This window comes from Hyla sarda, chromosome 3, assembly GCF_029499605.1.
Source record: "Hyla sarda isolate aHylSar1 chromosome 3, aHylSar1.hap1, whole genome shotgun sequence".
NCBI classification, from domain to species: Eukaryota; Metazoa; Chordata; class Amphibia; order Anura; family Hylidae; genus Hyla; species Hyla sarda.
In genome coordinates, this window is record NC_079191.1 from 248,531,701 (window position 1) to 248,553,673 (window position 21,973).

The 21,973-nt window shown below is 39.6% G+C and overlaps 1 protein-coding gene across 6 annotated transcripts in view; it reads right to left on the bottom strand.

The window, feature by feature from the left end:
- FAM184A (family with sequence similarity 184 member A) overlaps window positions 1-21,973 on the bottom strand; it is a 282,305-nt gene that overhangs the window by 39,733 nt on the left and 220,599 nt on the right. For all 6 annotated transcript variants that reach the window (XM_056566444.1, XM_056566439.1, XM_056566442.1 and 3 more), the window contains 3 exons: window positions 16,564-16,725; window positions 7,158-7,279; window positions 6,914-7,064 (listed from right to left, as the gene is read on the bottom strand). In XM_056566444.1, coding sequence (XP_056422419.1) covers window positions 6,914-7,064; window positions 7,158-7,279; window positions 16,564-16,725 — 435 coding nt within the window. The remainder of the gene's footprint in view (window positions 1-6,913; window positions 7,065-7,157; window positions 7,280-16,563; window positions 16,726-21,973) is intronic.

The window sequence follows — 21,973 nt, forward strand, 5'->3', positions numbered from 1 at the left end:
ATCAGGTCCTCAGAGCAGGAGCTACTCATTGTAGTAGTATTCTGTTATGTGTGATATAGGGGCTTTCTTTAGCAGGGTTTTGTTCTCTTACTTTCATATACTCTACAAGTGCAAGTACATGAAAAGCAGACGTTTGTATAAATGAACCCGAATTTATGTAGAAAGTTTAGTTTTCATTTAAAGGGGTTATCCAGGAATAGAATAACAGAGCTAAGTTCTTTCAAAAACAGCTCCACATCTGTCCCCAGGTTGGGCATGGTATTAAAACTTGACTTCATTCCCTTCGATGGAACTGAGCTGCAGAACCACACCCAACCTGGAGACAGACGGGGAGCGTTTTTTTTATACAAAATTTGCTCTTTTTCTCTATTCCTGGATAAACCCTTTAATATCAACTTTGGTCATGATCCAATTATATGTGATATCAGATATTTCTTCTCTTGTTAATATAAAAATTTCTTTTTATTAATAAAAGATGGTGAATTACATAATTTAAATGATGTCTTAAAGAGTCTAACTAGTAAAAATTAGTAATCCTGAAAAAGAAATGTACAAGGGCAGAATGGATTAATACAGTGTGTAATTTCCTATTAAAAGCTGTGAACACACTTTATACTGTCTGAGTCTAATGAGAAAGAGACCGGCACTGCTGATAGTCCGGAAAAGTGCAATATCACGGCAGGTGAATAACAATGAACCAAGTGGTGCTCAATCTTTTGAGAAAGGTAGACAGTTCAAATATGCAAAGATAAGGTAATAAGATGGCACTCATCCCGGTCGTAACTTCACATCCTTTATTTGGGGATAGCAGGAAACAGAGGTGCGGTGTCAGGCAGGCATCATGGCAAGGACGCCGGGGACCTCAGCGTGGAGGTGACAGCTCACCTCCACGCTGAGGTCCCCGGCATCCTTGCCATGATACCTGTCTGACATCGTACCTCTGTTTCCTGCTATCCCAAAATAAAGGATATGAAGTTACAACCGGGGAGACTGCCGTCTTATTACCTTATCTTTGCACACTTTATACTGTGCATCAAAAAAAATGGAAAAGAATGACAAGTGGCATGATGTAGACAATAGCACAATTTCTAGGTGCTTTTTAAAAAAAAATGCAACAAAGCATATGAGGTAGAGTTCAAACAAAAAAAATGGACATGAAAACATGGCAGAGAACAGAATATAGTAGAAATGCTGAAACAGAGCGTAAGAATGTATTGTAAAGGAGCAATGCACTTGGGGACCCTCTAAGTATACCACTTGTTCTTTCCCTTTTCCTCACAGAAGTGTGAGGGCAGAAGGCAAGCTTTACTTATACTAAAAGAATGGGAAACTATTGGCTGTCTGCAATAAGTACATTATATGCATTCATATGTGTTTGACATGGCAAACTGCTTTAGAATAAATTAATAGTAAATACTGCTCTTTCATGTTCCAGAACTTCATTTCATTGCTGGTAAAACTCTTTAAGGTGTACATTTTATCAATAAAAATAATGTTGGAGTATTTTACTGTAATAAATATAAGTTAAAACAGTTTTTATGTCTCATTTCTTAGCACAAGGATGTGTGAAATGACCCTAAGGGTGTATTCTGCACATATTTGATGCTGCAGATTTGAGGCTCCAGATTTCAATGTAAAGTAAATGAACACAGCTGCAAATCTGCAGCATTAAATATGTTTGCAAATTTATAGTGGCTTAGGGACAACTCTGAGAATGTTCTTGAGTGGCCGAACCAGAGCCCTGACTTGAACCTTATTGAACATCTCTGGAGAGACCTGGAAATGGCTTCCATCGACGGTCCCCATCCAACCTGATAGAGCTTGAGAGGATCTGCATAGAAGAATGCCAGAGAGTCCTCAGATCCAGGTGTAAAACCTTGTGATATCATACCCAAGAAGAGTGGAGGCTGGAATCGCTGCCAAATAGGCTTCAACGAAGAAAGAGTCTGAATACCTATGGCAATGCAATATTTCAGATTTTTTTTACATTCTGTTTACACTTTGTCTTAATGGGGTATTGAGTGCAGAATCATGGGGAAAGCACAAGGCCGCAACATAACAAAATGTGAAAAAAGTTGAAAGGTCTGAAAACTACTCTGACATCTATATTAGCCTTAATTCTGTGTTTAGAGCAGCAGTCACAGAAGGCACATACCAGCATATAATGCAGAAACATTTAATTGCTGGCTTTAGAAAAAGTGTATTTGCTGCAATTAAAGCGCACCTGTCACCTGAAAAACATGGGTGTTAATAAGCATGTGGCTAGATAGGGCTAGGCATCGGGATTCCTGAGGATATATGTCAGGATTCCTCAAGATATACATTTTTTTCCATCTCTATAGTCCCTTCCAGTGCCAAGATATAAGCAATTATGCAAATGAGGCTTAATACCCCAGGGGGTTGTCCCCAGCATGGCAAGTGCCCAGGTAAGTCCAACCCATGTCCTCTTTATTACCGCCCATTGGCCCAATTGCATCCACCTACCCTATTTGACTGATAATGGCTAAATAAAGAGGACATGGGTTGGACTCACCTGGGTTCTTGCCATCCTGGGAATAAAACCCCTGGGCTTTTGAGCCTAATTTCCATAATTACAAAAAAGCTTATAATGCTGGAAAAGACTAATATAAAATACTAATAAAAAAAGGATGCATGGAGTTCTGACAACTAGCCCTATCTAGCCATGTGTTTATCTACACCCCTGCTTTTCTGCTGACAGGTCTGCTTTAAGACATATTCTAGGTATAGAGGTATGCTTTTTACATAAGTATATTGGTTCTAAAAAAAAAAAAAAAAAAAAAAAAAAAGGGTCCATTTATAAGATAGATATTTTCTCACAGTTTCCATCATAGGTTCCTCTGAGAACTGTTAATTTATGGCTCTGAAGAAAAGCTTTCAGAACATCACGACAAACTCTGATATTTTTAGCCTGAGCGTGTTAGAAAGTTGCATTTGAAATGGGTTAATCTATTAATGGGTTGCTATGACTGCAAAATACTTTTTTAGTCTAATCTTCAAAACATAATCATTCTAAGACATAAAAGATTAAGCAAGCATGTCATCCTCGCACATCTAAGTTTCTTCATAATAAATATTGAACCGCACTCACCAATTAAAAGACCATTTTCTCTGAGGTCCTATAAGACTAATGATAGGCGATTTCTCTCAAACGCTTTTAGAGATAGATAGGAAGAAACTTTACTGCTTATCTTACAGTGCCACTGTGGTGCTTTCATTGCATCTGTATGATGCCAGTAGAACATTAAAACAGCAGGTGCAGTCACATAGGAACAGACTTTTACTGTGGAACTATATAATATGTAAGAGAGGTGATTGGTGGAGCCAGGAATTATGTATTGTAAACAAGAAGGGATAGAAGGGACACCGGGAACTTAAATAAATAGAGGCCAATACAGATGTGGACAAAATTGGTGCCAGAAAGTTAAAAAGATTTATAAATTACTTCTATTTAAAAATCTTAATCCTTCCAGTACTTATCAGCTGCTGTATGCTCCACATGAAGTTGTATTTCTTTCTGGAATTATTTTCAGTCTGACCACAGTACTCTCTGCTGACACAGCTGTCCATGTCAGGAACTGTCCATAGTACAAGCAAATCCTCATAGCAGACCTCTCCGGCTCTGGACAGTTCCTGATATGGATAAAGGTGTCAGCAGAGAGCACTGTGGTCAGACAGAAAAGAACAACTCAACATCCTCTGTAGTATACAGCAGCTGATAAGTACTGGAAGGATTAAACTTTTTAAATAGAACTAATTTACCCATCTGTTTAACTTTGTGGCACCGATGGATTTTTTAAAATTTGTTTTCCACCAGAGTACCCCTTTAAATTGTGGTTTAACAAAATCTTTATGAAAAACTAAATAATGAGACTAGCCAGGACAAAAATAATGGTACCTATACTTATATTTTGTTGTACAACCTTTTGAAGCAGTCACTACAACCAAACAATTTCTGTATCTCTTACTGAAAATTCTGTGCTTGTCTACAGGTATTGTAGCCCACTGCCCATAACGCAAACTGCTCCATCTGTCTTAGATGTGAAGGGTGCCTTTATTTCACTCCAGAATGCCTTGATAGTCTTGAGATTTCGCTGTTACCTTAAAGGGGTATTCCGGTAAAAAGTGTTTTTTTTTCATATCAACTGGCTCCAGAAAGTTAAACAGATTTGTAAATTACTTCTATAAAAAAAAATCTTAATCCTTCCAGAACTTATCAGCTACTGAAGTTGAGTTGTTCTTTTCTGTCTGACAACAGTGCTCTCTGCTGTCACCTCTGTCTGTTTCAGGAAATGTCCAGAGCAGGAGAGGTTTGCTATGGGAATTTGCTTCTACTCTTGACAGTTCCTGAGACAGAGGTGTCAGCAGAGAGCACTGTTGTCCAGCAGCTTATAAGTAATGGGAGGATTAAGATTTTTTAATAGAAGTAATTTACAAATTTGTTTAACTTTCTGGAGCCAGTTGATATGAAAAAAATAGTTTATCACTGTAGTTTTTCACTGGAATACCCCTTTAACATCTTAAGGACACAGGGCATACCTGTGCGTCTTGCGCCTGCTCCCGCGATATAACGCAGGGTCACGTGGTGGGTTGGTCCTGGTGACTAATGGTAGCCAGGACCCGGGGCTAATACCGGACATCACCGATCGCGGTCATGTCCGGTATTAACCCTTTAGTCGCTGCGATCAAAGTTGATTGCCGCATCTAAGATTTAAAAAAAAAAAAAAACATTCCCAGCTGCTCATTCGGGCTGATCGGGACCACCTCTCTGAAACCGCGGTGTTCCGATCAGCTAGGACACACGAGGAGGGTCCCCTTACCTGCCTCCTCCACGTCTGATCGGCGATTGATTGCTCCAAGCCTGTGCAATTAACCGCCGATAACGCTGACCAATGCAATGCTATGGCATAGCATTGATCAGTGTGAAAGATCAGTGTATTGTATTTTAAACAAGTTAACAAACGTGATTTAACCACTTCCATAATAAAAGTTTGAATCACCCCCTTTTCCCATTTAAAAAAAACCCAATGTAAATAAAAATAAATATAAAACATGTGGTATCGCCGCGTGCGTAAATGTCCGAACTATAAAAATATATCATTAATTAAGCCGCACGGTTAATGGCATACACGTAAAAAAAAACCAAAATAGCGTATTTTTGGTCACTTTTTATACCATAAAAATGTCTAAAAAGCGATTGAAGCCCCATATGCAGAAAAATAAAAAAGTTATAGGAGTCAGAAGAGGACATTTTTAAACATATTAATTTTTGTGCATGTAGTTATGATTTTTTCCCGAAGTAAGACGAAATAAAACCTATATAAGTAGGATATTATTTTAATTATATGGACCTACAGAATAAAGATAAGGTGTCATTTTTACCGAAAAATGCACTGTGTAGAAATGGAAGCCCCCAAAATTTACAAAATGTAGATCTTTGGGTAAAATGACTGATGACATTACAAAGTAGAATTGGTGACAGAAAAAAAAAACCCTCATATGGGTCTGTAGGTGCAAAATTGAAAGGGTTATGATTTTTAAAAGGTGAGGAGGAAAAAAAAAAATGAACGTGCAAAAACGGAAAAACCCTGAGTCCTTAAGGGGTTAACAGATTCAAGACATCCTGTGCCAGATGCAGCACAGCAGCCCCAGAGCATTATCAAGCCACTTCCAGTAGGTACAGTGTAAGTTTCTTTGTATGCTTCATTTTGCATATGCAAACATAGAGCTGATGTGACTTGTCAAAAAGCTCCAGTTTTGTTTCATCTGTCCAATGGACATTTTCCCAGGAACTGTGGCTTGTCAATATGCATTTTGGCAAATTACTGTCTAGCTTTATGATTTGCTTTAAACAGTGATGTCATCCTTGGTCATCTTACATCAAGTCCACATTGGCACAAACAGCGATGGATGGTGCAATCTGACACTGATGTAGTTTGGCCTTGAAATTCACCTCTAATCTCTTAGAACTTGTTTTGGGCTCTTTGGTTACACTTCAAATTATCCGTCCCTTCCATTTGTCATCAATTCTTCTCTTGCAGAAACATCCAGGGAGGTTGGCTACAGTTCAGTGGACCTTAAACTTCTGAATAATATGTGCAACTGTAGTCCCAAAAACTTCAAGCTGTTTGGGGATGTCTTATAGCTTTTAAATTTATCATGCCTGTCTATAGTTTTCTTTCTTATCTCCTGAGACAACTGTTTCATTGACTTTCTGTGGTCAATCTTTAATGCGGTACCCACCATGACACTAAACAGCATAGTAAGTATTATTAACCTATAAATTGTCAGACTAATTTCAAGTTTGGGACACATGTGACACTAATTGCAGGACACACCTTAGTCTAACATGTCCCTATTATCAAAATATTTCCTATCTTTTCTAGGGGTATCATCATAGGTCAACTCCTGGGGGAAAAAAAGTGTGGGAACTCACCCAAGATTTCCTCTCAAGGGCTGGAGTCCTTCAGGACTCCTGCTAATGGGAACTGTGTTCCTGCTGTGGAAAAAGTGCAGGGACTCACTTATCATGTGTTCCTGCAGGACTTGGGCCCTGGGTACCATCATTGTTGTCCAGGACAGTTTCATTAGTTTGTTTTTTCACAATTATTCTGTCAAACCACAATTCAGATTTTCAACAGTTTTCAGGAAATTTTAATTCTTTATTACTTTTGTCACTTTCAATTTACTTCAGGGAGCATTGTGGATTTTTCTGTCTTTAAATGACGTGTGTACATGTGTGTATATACAAAAACCACTGTGTTTTTTCCTCTATCCATTAATGTAATAAGTGACATCTATGGCCAAGCAGGATAAGTTTTACAATTGGAAATATTAGTATTGGCTAGAAATCTTTAAGATTCTTTGTATAAGACCTAGATACCAATCTCTGTACCTGGTCGAGAAGATCCTCCACTTTCTTTTGCCAGGTGTCCTTAGCAGTATGTATTTCCCGCTCCTTAAGCTGCAGTAGTTGGGACATAGCAGACTTCTTGTCCTCCTCATGCTGCACCCTCAGCTCTTCCCGTAACTTGCTACATTCTTGCCTTAAGTGGGCAACAAACATAAATTTATATTCATAAGATTTACAAAAGTAACACGTTTTCATAAATTTCCTATAATTTAATAACATACTGTACCTGAGGGATTCAGTCCATTTTAGTTCTAGATCACGAGCAACTTTTTCAATTTTCAATCTTTCCTCTTCTCGCATGGTACAAATTACAGTTTCATGTTGATGTCTCTCTTTTTCTAGCTCACCCTTTAGAAATGAATAACATATCCATGTGAAGATGTTGAAGTATTGACAGAGCCAGGAATCAAATCACATACCACAATTTTTATTTTATTAACAATCTATCCTGGGTAGAACACACAGAAAAACAAAAAACAAAAATGCAATAAAAATAAACTATCAAATAAAAACATTTCTCATTTCACCATATTCTTACCACTCTTTATTTTAGCTTCTTATAGCTTTTCGAATGGATGCACATGGGTCCTATTGAAGCCTTCCAGTATTCCAATCTTAAAACTTTCACTTTATTAACCTAAAATGTAATTGCCCTCTTTATGTAATTATTGATTACCATACATGACTATACTCTCTGTTTTTTATTTTTATATATTTTTTTTAACTATTGCTATATACTCTATTGGGGATTTTGGGGTGAAAAGATAGGGGGTCCCTATTTATAATCATAATTTCTTGGCCTCTCTTGTTTAGAAGACCTGTCCATCTCTACTGTACTGAATTACAGAGGGTCTCAGCAGTCGGACCCCCTGCAATCAAACTTTTATCCCCTATCCTGCATATAGGGGAAAAGTTATTTACCACTGCAGTACTCCTTTAAGGATATTTTACAATTTACTTTATTATAGAAACCTCCATCCAATACAGGTTTTTATACTTGAGCTTTCTACTTCATTTCCTACTGAAACTATCTCAGCATTAAATGATGAGACATATACAATTTAGCCTCAATTAATTCATCCCAGATAGCTACAATAGCTAATAAAAAGAACAGTAGTTCAGCAAACAGAACATTTAGTGTTTTGAACAAGTGGTTAGGTTGGAAAAGGAAGAAGGCTTTAAGTCATGGCAGTTTACACTCAGGTAAGCCAGTGTTTGGCTGATCTATCCAGGCAAAAATTTATTGTAACACTCTCCTTTCAGAGAGTATTTTACTTTATTAATTGTATAGTCTTATTAGTGTCCATACTGCATGCAACATACATAATGTTGTGTATATATGTTAAATAGGCTCCATTCCCATCCCTTTTTTGGGCCCTGTCATTGGTATATGCCAGGATACCTTTCCAAAGGTATCCCAGCTGACACTGGTGAAGGTGGCCTAAAACATGTTATAAAACATATTAAATTAATACGTTCCAGGAACATCAATACATACATTATTACTAATGTATTTACTGTTTTGTTTTCTACAAGATCAATTGTTGTTGTTATGCCGTAGCGGGAAATTTGTAAAAGAAATGCTGTGGAATGGTAGCATATGAGTAAAGATGAAAAATTGGAGCCTATTTCTGTGTACTGTATACTTAACGGAATACTCCTGGATATTTTTCTTCAGCCTTTAAAAGGGAACTCCAGTGGGAAAAAAAAAATTCAAATCACCTGGTGCCAGAAAGTCAGATTTGTAAATCACTTCTATTTAAAAATCTTAACCCTTCTAGAACTTATTAGCTGATGTATACTACAGAGAAATGTGTGAAGTTCTTTCCAGTCTGATAACAGTGCTCTCTGCTGACACCTCTGTCCGTGTCAGGAACTGTCCAGAGCAGGAGAGGTTTTCTGCAATGGACCCACAACCGAAAGTGCTGTAGTGCAAATATTTTTATTTTACTGTTGTCTCAGACCACAAAAAAAAAATAAAAAAAATAAAATAAAAAACAGGGCAATAAAGAGGTGGGACTTCACAGATAAGCATTTAGGGGCAAAATGGTACTATATGTAAGTGACATATTCTTATCAATAATATACTTTCCCTGGCAAAACTAAATAAGTGGCTTATATTTTTCCTATACAAACAGGCCAAACAGAGTTACTTTCAAACTTTTTACGTCAGTGAAGCTACCCAAACTGGACATCCATAGTAGTGATATGAAGGACAACTGCATCTTATAAACTACTTATTTAAACAAATAAATAAATAAAAAATGTATTACAGTCATGGCCATAAATGTTGGCACCCCTGAATTTTTTTTCAAGAAAATGAAGAATTTCTCACAGAAAAGGATTGCAGTAACACATGTTTTGCTATACACATGTTTATTCCCCTTGTGTGTATTGGAACTAAACTAAAAAAGGGAGGAAAAAAAAGCAAATTGGATGTAATGTCACACCAAACTCCAAAAATGGGCTGGACAAAATTATTGGCACCCTTTCAAAATTGTGGCAAAATCACCTGGTGCAAGTAATAGGTGTGGGAAATATAAAAATCACACCTGAAAGCAGATAAAAAGAAGAGAAGTCTTAGTCTTTGCATTGTGCGTCTGTGTGCGCCACACTAAGCATGGACAACAGAAAGAGGAGAATAGAACTGTCTGTCTGAGGACTTGAGAACCAAAATTGTGGAAAAATATCAACAATCTCAAGGTTACAAGTTTATCTAGATTTGCCTTTGTCCACAGTGCGCAACATTATCAAGAAGTTTACAACCCATGACACTGTAGTTAATCTCCCTGGGCGTGGATGGAAGAGAAAAATTGATGAAAGGTATCAAAGCAGGATAGTCCGAATGGTGGATAAGCAGCCCCAAACAAGTTCCAAAGTTATTCAAGCTGTCCTGCAGGCTCAGGGAGCGTCAGTGCGAACTATATGTCAAAATTTAACCCCTTAAGGATGTCCATATGCCCCTGTTTAATAGTCCTTAAGGACTGAGGGTGTATGGATACGCCCGTGGGAATTCCCGTCCCCGCAGGTCACCGGGATATCGCAGCATATCGCCCGGCAGTGTGCTCAGGATCCCCCATATTGGCCGTAGATCGCCGGCAAATACTAACCGGCGGTCTGCGGCGGTACCGGGTCATCTGGGTCACGTGTGACCCAATGACCCGGATCATGAAGATGATCGGTGGTGTAATATACACCACCAATCATCATCTGTACAGTACTGGGGGGCGGCACTGTTGCCACCCCCCAGTACAGCAGTGATTGGGCGGCCGTAGTGACCGCACCAATCACTGCAGTATGGGGAGGGGGGAGGTGGGTGCAGGAGCACGCTGCTCCGTTCTGCCCACCATTTCACAGAGATCCGGTGTGCAGGACAGAGTTCCGTGCTGCCATCTCCCCCCTCATACACAAAAAAGTGTAACAAAGTGCCTCCTTGCCCCCTTTCTGTGGCCTCTTGGCACAGAAAGCAGTCAGGGAAAGCATTAGGTTAGGTAGGGACAGTTAGGGGTTAAAAAAAAAATTTTTTTTTTGGCGGACTGTTTGTAGGTGTCCGTGGGTCCGTAGCACCTTTAGCTGCGTGACCCTGGCCCTACAGGGTTGCTGCGGTGTGCCCCCAGCTTTTTGGGGGTGCAGACCTTTTTTTTTTTTTGTTAATTGTGTGGCGGGCCCTCTTAGCTATAAAAGAGTGGTCCCCCACCATTAGCTAAAGCCCACCCACCGCTGATCAGTCCCGTAGTAATGATCAGCGTTTTTTTGTGGTGAAGGCGCTTTTTTGGGGATTAAAGTGTCTTGGGTATTTTATTTTTTGCACCTATAGCCGGTCCGTGCCACCAGTAGCAGGCCTGTGCTGTGTGGAAGGACCATACCTGTGTGTGCGGCCTGCCCCACCGCTGTCAGTGGTTTATCACTGATTAGGATTTTTTTTTCAGGTGGGTGCTTTTTTCGGGTTTTAATATTTATTTATTTTTTTCAGTTTTTTTTTGTGTGGGGGTCTGTGTACGTGCCATGAGCCACTGTGTGGCCAGACTCCCCACTGACTTCTGCGCTGATTCTAGTTGAAAACCCCAGTGTCCGGCAAAACTGGAGTGGGGACGTCCTTTGCCACAGTATGGCCATGACACGTCCCCGGTTCAAGGCCATTCGGAAATGTTTGCATTATGCTGATAATGCGGCATGTCTCCCCCGAAGTGATCCCGCGTATGACCTCCTGTATAAAATCATGCCGGTCATCAATCACTTCGGGGCCAAATTTTGGGAGGCCTATGTCCCAGGCGGAGGTTGCTATTGATGAAACTCTCATCAGCTTTAAGGGGAGACTCCGCTTTCGGCAATACATCCCTAACAGGCGAGCATGGTATGGCGTGAAGATGTTTTAACTTTGGGAGAGTACCTCAGGGTACACTTGCAAGTTTATGGTGTATGAGGGCCGAGATTCCCGTATTGAACCCCCAGAATGTCCCCCCACTCTGGGTATTAGCGGGAAAATCATTTGGGGCCTTTTGCACCCATTGCTAGATAAAGGTTACCACCTTTACGTGGATAACTTTTATACTAGTATCCCTCTGTTCACATCCCTTGCCTCTCGCCTCCAGGTCGCTTGTGGGACAGTCCGGAAGAATCAGAGGCCTTCTGCCCCATCCCCTACAAACTCCTATCCCCTGGGGTGAGTCCCGTGCTTTTTCCTAAGAAAACCTGTTGCTGGTCAGGTATAAGGACAAGAGGGATGTCCTTATGCTTACCACAATTCATGGGAACGGCAGCACCCCTGTCTCTGTGCAAGGTACCGCGGGACGGGTCTTAAAGCCGGATTGTATTCTGGACTACAATCAGTATATGGGGGAAGTTGATCTTTCTGAGCAAGTCCTCAAGCCATATGATGCCATGCGGAAAACACGGACATGGTACAAAAAAGTTGCGGACTACACGGTACAGGTTGCCATGTACAACTCTTTTCTACTGTCCCAGTACGCTGGCAACACAGGGACATTCCTGCAGTTTCAAGAGGTAGTTCTAAAGGCCCTCATCTTTGGTGGTCTTTGGAGCACCTCTGGAACTGTGGGCTCCTGGATCGTCCCCGGCCAACACTTTCCAGGTGAGGTCCCCCCCACTGGAAAGAAGGGACAATCCCAGAAAAAATGAGTGTGTCACAGGTGGGGGATTCGGAAGGACACCACCACTCAGTGTGACACTTGCCCCGATCATCCGGGCCTCTGCATTAAAAACTGCTTCAGGGAGTATCACACTTCCATGGAGCACTACATTTTTAATCCTTTTCCCTAATTTTAATTCCCCAGAATTCGACTCCAATGTACCAGTCCAGAGTACATTGTCTTCCAAGTTTTAAAACCAAAACACCCCCCCCAAAAAAAAAATAATCCCAAAACCTCTTTCCCAATACCCCTGATATCTTCCCCCCCCCCCCCAAAAGGGGTCATGGGACACAGAGTCAACAGCATTGGGGGTTTGCAGTTGCCTCAAATACACAGCGCTCTCCCCCCATCTGGGCGGGGTGCGCATTTGAGGTAACATACATCACATTCCCAGAATGATGATTCAGAGCATAGGGTTTGGGGCGGGCATCATTTTTACTTTCGGCTATGCTCTGGGTCATCATTCTGGGAATTGGCATATCAGTATTAAAATTGCAATTTTCACCCCCCCCCCCCCATAGTACACTTCATCCATTCCTGGAAAATAAATTTAGGGAACACCCGTCTGTTCCAAATGTCCACTTCACCGCTATACACCTTTCCTAGCGAGTGTACTGTTTGTAATAGGCTCACATGTGGGTGTTCCTTTCTTGTATTTTCATCTGAATGTATGTAACTGTTAGGTCCGTAAGATACATCGGCCTCAAATGCAAAGAATTCTCGCTCATGGGCTCTGTCGTATTTCCAGGCGACAATTCAGAGTCACGTGTTAGTTATTGCCAGGAAGATGAAGCAAAGTATAGGTTGAAAATTGCAATTTTCAAAAGCTACCCTTCATCCATTCCTGGAAAATAAATTTAGGAAACACCCGTGCATTCAAAATGTCCTCTTTAGCCGCACATCCATTCCTCAGGGTGGGTACTTTCTGTAATGGTGTCACATGTGGGTGTTTCATTTTTGTATTTTCCTCTGAATGTAACCATCAGCTACTGATATGCCATAGGCCTCAAATGCAAACGGACCTCTATGACTTCTGAGCCTTGTTGTGCGCCCGCCCTGCACGTTACCCCATATGTGGATGTGTTTCCATAGTCAGGAGAAAAAGCCCTCCAAAATTTGTAACCCAATTTCTCCAATTTCCCCTTGTGAAAATGAAAAAAATTGGGTAACTCCAGCATTTTGGTGTAACATTTTTTGTTACCTTCCTTGAGGGGTGTAGTTTCAAAATTGTGGTCACTTGTCGTTTTTATTTTTTTTATTTTACATCAGAACCTCAACCATTGAGGGTCATTTATGGGGTATTTCTCACAGAAAGGCCCCTCAAATCCAGTTCAAACTTAACTGGCCCCTGAAAAATTCAGATTTTGAAATTTTCGTGAAAATTTTGAAAATTGCAGCTATACTTTTTTCACCAAGAAACGATGCAAGTATCGATGAAAATTTACCACTAACATAAAGTAGAATATGTCTTGAAAAAAACTCTCTCGGAATCAGAATAATCGGTAAAAGCATCCCAGAGTTATTAAAGGACAACTGTAGTCGAACACTTTTATATATTTCCGTGCCCGGGCCTCAAAAATAAACAAAATAAATTTATACATACCTTCCTACGAGCCCCCGTTGGTCTGGCACAGGCCTCACGGTCCGGCAGTGCTAACCTCATTCCACTTCCTGGGGATGGGGACGCTGCAGAGCCAGCGGCGTATCACCGGCTGAAGCGATGTCCCGCCCCGACCGGTGATAAGCTGAGCCCACTGTCATGTAAGGAGATCTGGCCGGCTCTGCAGCGTCCCCATCCCCAGGAAGTGGAATGAGGTTAGCACTGCCGGACCGTGAGGCCTGTGCCGGACCAACGGGGGTTTGTAGGAAGGTATGTATAAGTTTATTTTGTTTATTTTTGAGGCCCGGGCACGGGAATATATAAAAGTGTTCGACTACAGTTGTCCTTTAATGCATAAAGTGACAGTGTTCAGAATTGCAAAAAATGTCTCAGTCCTTAAGGTGAAAAAGGGCTCAGTCCTTAAGGGGTTAAATGAAATGAAACGCTATGGCAGGAAACCCAGGAGGTCCCCACTGCTGACACAGAGACATAAAAAAGCAAGACTACATTTTGCCAAAATTAACTTGAGTAAGCCAAAATCCTTCTGGGAAAACATCTTTTGGACAGATGAGACCAAGATAGAGCTTTTTGGTAAAGCGCATCATTCTACTGTTTACCGACAATGGAATGAGGATTAAAAAGTAAAGAACACAGTACCTACAGTGATATATGATGGAGGTTCAATTATGTTTTGGGGTTGTTTTTCTGCCTCTGGCACTGGGTGCCTTGAATGTGTGCAAGGCATTATGAAATCTGAGGATTACCAACGGATTTTGGGTCGCACTGTACAGCCCTGTGTCAGAAAGCTGAGTTTGCGTCCGAGCTCTTGGGTCTTCCAGCAGGACAATGACCCCAAACATACGTCAAAAAGCACCCAGAAATGGATGGCAGCAAAGCGCTGGAGAGTTCTGAAGTGGCCAGCAATGAGTCCAGACCTAAATCCCATTGAACATCTGTGGAGTGATCTTAAAATTGCTGCTGGGAAAAGGTCGCCCTTCCAATAAGAGAGACCTGGAGCAGTTTGCAAAGGAAGAGTGGTCCAACATTGCGGCTGAGAGGTGTAAGAAGCTTATTGATGGTTATAGGAAGTGACTGATTTCAGTTATTTTTTCCAAAGGGTGTGCAACCAAATATTAAGTTAAGGGTGCCAATAATTTTGTCCAGCCCATTTTTGTAGCTTTTTTTCTTCCCTTTTTTGGTTTACTTCCAATACACACACAGGGAATAAACATGTGTATAGCAAAACATGTGTTACTGCAATCTATTTCTGTGAGAAATACTTAATTTTCTTGAAAAATGTCAGGGGTGCCAACATTTACAGTCATGACTGTATTTCCCCTCTCTGCTGCCTCATTGATTAGGGCCCAGGTGGAGGTTCCTCCAGGATCAGCTAGGGAAATACACCCTTTCCTTGCCACACTGTCACAATATATACACACCTACACACACATACATAGGCCTTAACATCTAAAGTATCTTGACCAATGAAATATGTTCAATCCTGTACAGAAGAAGTGGAAGTGAAAGTAGGTAGTAGTGGGGATTTTCAGGCTTTAAGTGAAAGGGCATGGGGATATTAAACTCGAGATTGCTAGGTTATCAGTGATAATCATTACAGACATATTTTCTATTTTATTATTATTATTACTACTGTTAATGGGTTTAATTATAAAAAAAAATTGAGAATTGAGAAAAAAGCCCTGTACTGGTTCATGCTGTGACTATTCAATATTCCAGATCCAAAACTCTTTGGTTATTCTGCAAGCACATGATTAGCATAATGCTAGTTGAAGGATTCTCTGGGCTTGTTAGCAAGATGTTTTTAGTTCCTTTGGGACAAATAACAAACAGGATCTAATGATCTTTATGCAAGCTAATACAGATGTAATGAAGCAGTCAGCTAGACTTCTGTTCCTGCTATTTCCTATCAACACATACTACCCCTTTCCTGCTTGAATCAGAAGATTCTAGATTAAGATAAACTACAAATTATTAATGGGATGGAAAAACTCACCCAGGACTGGAGAACATGGAAAATGTACATAGAACTACATAGTATAAGACTAGAATATAAAAGGGTCACAAATGCCACCTCCCACAGCTTCCCCACAAAAAGAAAGGATGCCTTTAAAAGTTAGTTTCCGTTATTCATGATTTCATCCAGTATTATAAATATGATCAATAAAAAAAGATGATCCAATAAAAGAGATTGACTTAAAGAGATTTAAGGCATCTATTAAATCAGGAGTATTTGAAGAGGATTACCCCTCAAAGCATAAAAATTGCATGTACTGATAAATTAGATGTTAGAGAAGTACAGAGTTCACTGATCATTCTCCTTTTCATTCTAAAGATATAGGCCTTTGTCTGTTTTGTTATGGTGAACATTTTGAAATAAAAAATAATAACAAGGAGTACAGCAATATTGGATTTTATATCAGCTCTATATCATGTTCAAAGCGTAAGTGTCAAAGAGGCGTTCCTGAGCATAGATTGACGTAGATTTTTTGCCTCCTCCCTCTTCCACCTCTCACTACCGTGCAGGATTTATTTACAGGGATCAGTGCTGGAAGACGAGCAAGCAGGGGGGAGAGGGTAGAGGCATGCACGTAGCAGCTCAGCACGGCCTCCATAACACTTGAGCTTCTTATAAGCAAAATGCTATTTTGTAACTCTTTTAAGACATGTATCATTTGCTTTATCTTCTTATCAACTATCCACCCACCCAAGGCTAACCAATTTTCTTTTTGTACATTCAGAGGATTCAATAAGATGCAGTTAGAGATCATTTCCAATTTTTTGGCTGTACTGAATAGACTCTTACGCTGAATGGATCCAAAAGCAGTCAGACTTACAATGTGTACAATATCTTAAGAAGTTACCTGAACAGCAAACAATGAATCACTTGTCTCCCTAAGTCGCTCTCTTGTTACGTCCAACTCATTCTGAAGCCTGTCTTGGGCATCCTTAAGACTTGTGATGTGACACTCTGCTGACCCAAGTCCTTGCTCACTTTTTTTTACCAAGTCTTGAAGGCGGCAAATCTATGTCAACGAAGCAAGAATTTCACAATTTAGTATATGAGATCTTAAACATTTCATTTGCATGTATTTATTTGGTGTGGGCAAAATCTTACATTTTGAAATGCAAATGTCTAATTTATTTTATTTTATACATAAAAGTAATTATGGGAAGTGTAAGGATTAATGAAGAATTTTTTTGTTCAGTTGTTTATTTTTTTCTCATGTAACACACTCACCCTCTCTACAGTATAAAGTATGTCTTTTATGTAATTTTTTTTTCTTGAATGATTTTCAGTACCTTGATTCATGATCCTGACTGCTGTATCATGTGATGTAGACTCTGTTTGACTGACTGCTACATGAGTCACTGTGTTAACCTGAGGCCAGTTTGGAGTCCCTGACTTTAGTTATGCTACAGTTACAGTACGTATCCCAGCTAAGCGCACTAATTCAAGAAGTGACCCATTTTTGCATCCGGGGCTCTGAGGTAGTCTAGAAGTTGTAGGATTCCAGCTAGGATGTGATTCAGCACTGGCACATATAAGTAACCACTTCTGCTACTAAGAAGAAGGGCATGGAGGTGGCCATGATAGCAAAAAAACCTGGGATTACACACTGGTGAAACAAACTATTATACTTTACCATATGAGAAATAGAGATGAACCTTACGTCGCACTAGGGTGAAAGTGTAATCCAAAAATGGAGGCTCAATTCCATATCCAAGGCAACCAAATATTGAAATCATAACACTTAAAGGGGTTATCCAGAAAAAAAACTGTTTTTTATATATCAACAGGCTCCAGAAAGTTAAACAGATTTGTTTATTACTTCTATGAAAAAATCGTAATCCTTTCAGTACTTATGAGCTGATGAAGATGAGTTGTTCTTTTCTGTCTAAGTGCTCTCTGATGACACCTGTCTCGGGAACCGCCTAGTTTAGAAGCAAATCCCCATAGCAAACCTCATTTACTCTGTGCAGTTCCCGAGACAAGCAGAGATGTCAGCAGAGAGCACTGTTGCCAGCCAGAAAACAACAACTCAACTTCAGCAGCTCATAATTATTGAAAGGATTAAGTTTTTTTAATAGAAGTAATTTACAAATCTTTTTAACTTTCTGGAGCCAGTTGATTTTTTTCCTGGAATACTCCTTTAAAAGTTTCATGGATTTCTTTATGCTTTCTTTAGTGATTCATTATTCATTATACAAAATGGATCCACAGATCTCTAGTATAACCAACGTTAAAGAATACAAAAATGAATATCACCCATAGTGCTCACTAGACGGGCATCAAGTGAACACTATGGGTGATATTCCTTTTTGTATTCTTTAACGTTGGTTATACTGGAGATCTGTGGATCCATTTTGTATAATGAAAAATGAATCACTAAAGAAAGCATAAAGAAAGCCATGAAATTGTTAAGTGTGATGATTTCAATATTTGGTTACTATACTTTATCAACAGAAGTGGAAGTAATGTATTAACATTACTTGCCCTAGGATAGACTGAATTTAGTTGAAGCATTACTGTCATTAGAAACAACTTTTTTTTCATTATAACTTACTTAAAAACTAATCACTGTCCTATTATACTTCATTAAATTTTAGAAAAAAAACCACAACAACCTGGATTGCTTCTTTAAGCCAAGCCAAGCAATGACATATGCATCTGCCACTCTGAATCAGCAAGAACTACCGTATATCCATGAAAAGACTGTAAGTGACAAAACACAGGTTTATGTACAAAGACTAACAACTAACAGATAAACTAAAACAAAACTACATTCTTATTAGTATACAGCAGGCATATAACGTATTGCCCTAAAAGCATTTAAAAAGTTTTCTTCTCCTAAATGAGAAAGGTGCTCCAGAAGTCTTCTTATTCTGTTCTAAGTGTTATGTTCTCTGCCCTTTAACACCTGTAAGCTACTTTAACACCTCATCATTTTATATATAAAGAGATTATAAAATCCATTGAAATATTAGATTCTATAATTCATCCATCCATTAATGTTATACATTTTAGTATTAGGCAATACATTTCTATGCTGAAGCTAATTCTTTATAATAATAGCATCTCATATAAGTCACTCTGCATAGTACAATATTATGTCAAAATAGATCTACTTTAGGATGTACTAAACATAGACAGAAACACAAAAACTGGGGTATGTTTCATTGGACAAAATAGTGAAAATAGAATGAAGATGTGCACTGTGCTCTACAAGAGACCGTTGCATAAAGGGGTGTGCCCCAAATGTGATGAAGGGAGCAAAAAAATGTGCCAAAATGATGGCATAGGTTTTTTGGCTTAAAGGGGAACACCGATGAAAATTTTTTTTTTAAATCAACTGGTGCCAGAAAGTTAAACAGATTTGTAAGTTACTTCTATTAAAAAATCTTAACCCTGCATATAAGCTGCTGTATGCTGCAGAGGAAGTTCTTTTCTTTTTTCATTTCTTTTCTGTCTGACCACAGTGCTCTCTGCTGACACCTATGTCCATGTCAGGATACTCTTTCTACTTGGACCCCTAAATAAATACATGTCTCTTTTGTTGGAATGTATAACCCATAATAAAAAAATGACAAATCCGCATCCCACATAAATTATAGGAAACTCAAAAAATATTGAGCAGATAAATAGAAAACAGATATCAACATTATTAACAGTTCTCTGCTACTGCCAGGGAAAAGAATCCTGCTGGGAAAGCTGCCACCACCCACATCCTGATGCTTGTTGCACCCCAGCTTTGCCAGGTGGCATGCTTTAGATAGAATGTAGTTGAGAGTTCATAATGGAGTGCGGTATTTTAATTGTTAAAATATTTACATGCCAGGTCCTATTGCCAAGGCTGCTTCATACTCATAAGAGTGTCTTTTCAGGTTCTCGCTTTATGCTACACATAATAGTTTCCCCTTCAGTGCCCTCCTGGATCATTACTTTATAAAGATCTTTCCCAGAGGGATCTAAGCTGATATGCAGGCTTTTAAAGAGATAACTATTGTTACTCGGGCTGTCTGGAAACCGTTGCTAGATGTACCGTTCTTAGAAACATAGAATGTGTCGGCAGATAAGAACCATTCGGCCCATCTAGTTCTAATAATGTTTATTACTTTTTCCCCTCTTAATGATCAGTATAGTTGCGGATTTTCAGTGACTGCAGGTTTTATTTTTTGGAGGTTCTCTCAACTGAAGACATTTTAGAGGGAATCTGTCAGCTGTATTTGTTGCAGACACAATTGAATAGCTGATAAGGTATAAAAGCAAACTGCATTTCCTGGAGCAGATGGCGGTTGCCAAACATATACTGTATAAGTGCCTTTTTATTTCTCAGCTACGTGTCAAGGAGGCAGAATCAAGCTGTTCAAGTGTCACAGCCTGGCATGCCTCCTTGCCCCTCCTAGACTGACTTACAGGGCTCTGTACGTTTTCCACTCTGTAAATTTCCTGCTGCCTCCTTGACACTTGACTGACAAATAAGAAAGTTACTATCAGTTCCAGGAAAGGTAAAGTTTGCTTTCATACCCAACAGTGTCTGCAAGTAGAGCTGACAGATTTCCTTTCAGGCATATTTTAGACATAACTGATATTACTGATTTTCAACATTGGATCTAAATGGGGTTTCTGAGTCTTTTAGACTAGCACTAGCAGAATTCTGCAAGCGTAAATTCCGAAGTGTAAACAGGAGTGCGGAATCCTATAGAAATGTATTGGGCTTTCATTTGAGGCGGAATTCCGCTTGCAGAAATTCCATCATGTGAATAGACCCTTAGTAGCGGTCCAACTCCTTTCATCCCTGCTGTTCTGCTGACTGAAGGGACCATTGGTCTCCTGGGCCAACCCACATAATGGAATTTCTATAGACATTACATCTGGATTCCTTGGAATTCTGCACCTGAAGATAGTTTCTTTCCTTCTTTTTAGATTTCATCTTTGGCTGTTAGATATCTGGACAGTGTTAACTGAATGCAGGTCACATGACATGTGAGAGTCAAATAATATATGCCATTTTTAAGCCTATTATGTTATTCGATGGATGCATTACACAGGTGTAATCTAGGAATAACATTTTCTTTTACACAGAGACAATTTACCAGGTATAAAGTCTGCAAGCAGAATTGTACATAAATGTATAGGACATTTGTTAAAGTAGTATTTCAGAGCAGAAACATTTTTTTCAATACTTTTAGTCAGGGTGTTTTAAAAAAACAACAATGCTTACTTACATGCTCCAATCCCCCACCTCTTTCATTTCCACAGCATCTGATCCCTGATGTTCTCCGCTTCCTCTGAGGTGTCGCCCCTTGCAGGTAACATAGTGTCTGGCTGAACAGGCATCTCCTGCCGAGTCTACATGTCAGAGGAAGCAGGAAGCAGCAGGGAATGGTCTTTGTTACAATTGCAGGGGATAAATGCAGGTAAGTACACACTTTTAAAGCACCCTGACCAGTTTCAGAAACATTTCCTGCAATGGAATTCCACTTTAAAACATAAAAACTAGAACACCCCTGTAAACATATGTGTCTCAGTAAAATGCTTCATAACATACATAAATGGTCAAACCTGTTGTTTTTTTCCATGCTCTAATAGGCAATAAGATGTTGCATTCAGAGGAGATAGCTAAGATGCAAACTGTACTGGTTTCTACCCTCAATACATGTTTAAAGTGAACAGGTACAATGTACAGGGTTGTCAACAGGCTGACATTGTATTTCATTTTCTGTTTGAATATAGGTTTATTCTATTCTAAACAGAAAAACCTTTTTTGAGCTGACCCAAAATTGCATTGTAAATTTTTTGGAGAGGATTCACTGCGTATGATTAGGGGGGTATCCGTTTGCCTGAACTGCTGCTCATTTACTTCTTTACATTAGATCATTTAGCAAAATAACAGGACCTAAAAGATGAACAGGAGTAGGGTACAAGACAAGGGATCAAAAAAGGGGGAGAAGGAAAGAAAGACAATACTAAGTGTGCCAATAGACAACAGTCACATTAGAAATAAATCAAACTTAATGAACACTTAGAGTGCCTTATGTATCCTATGGATCCTCATACTAAAATAGTGTAACACTAGGGTTGTTGGTTAGCATGTTTAACTTGTAGCACTGGAGTACTGGGTTAGGCTGGGTTCACACTACGTTTTCTCCCATACGGGAGCGCATACGGCAGGGGGGAGCTAAAAGCTCGCGCTCCCGTATGTCACCGTATGCGCTCCCGTATGTCATTCATTTCAATGAGCCGACCGGAGTGAAACGTTCGGTCCGGTC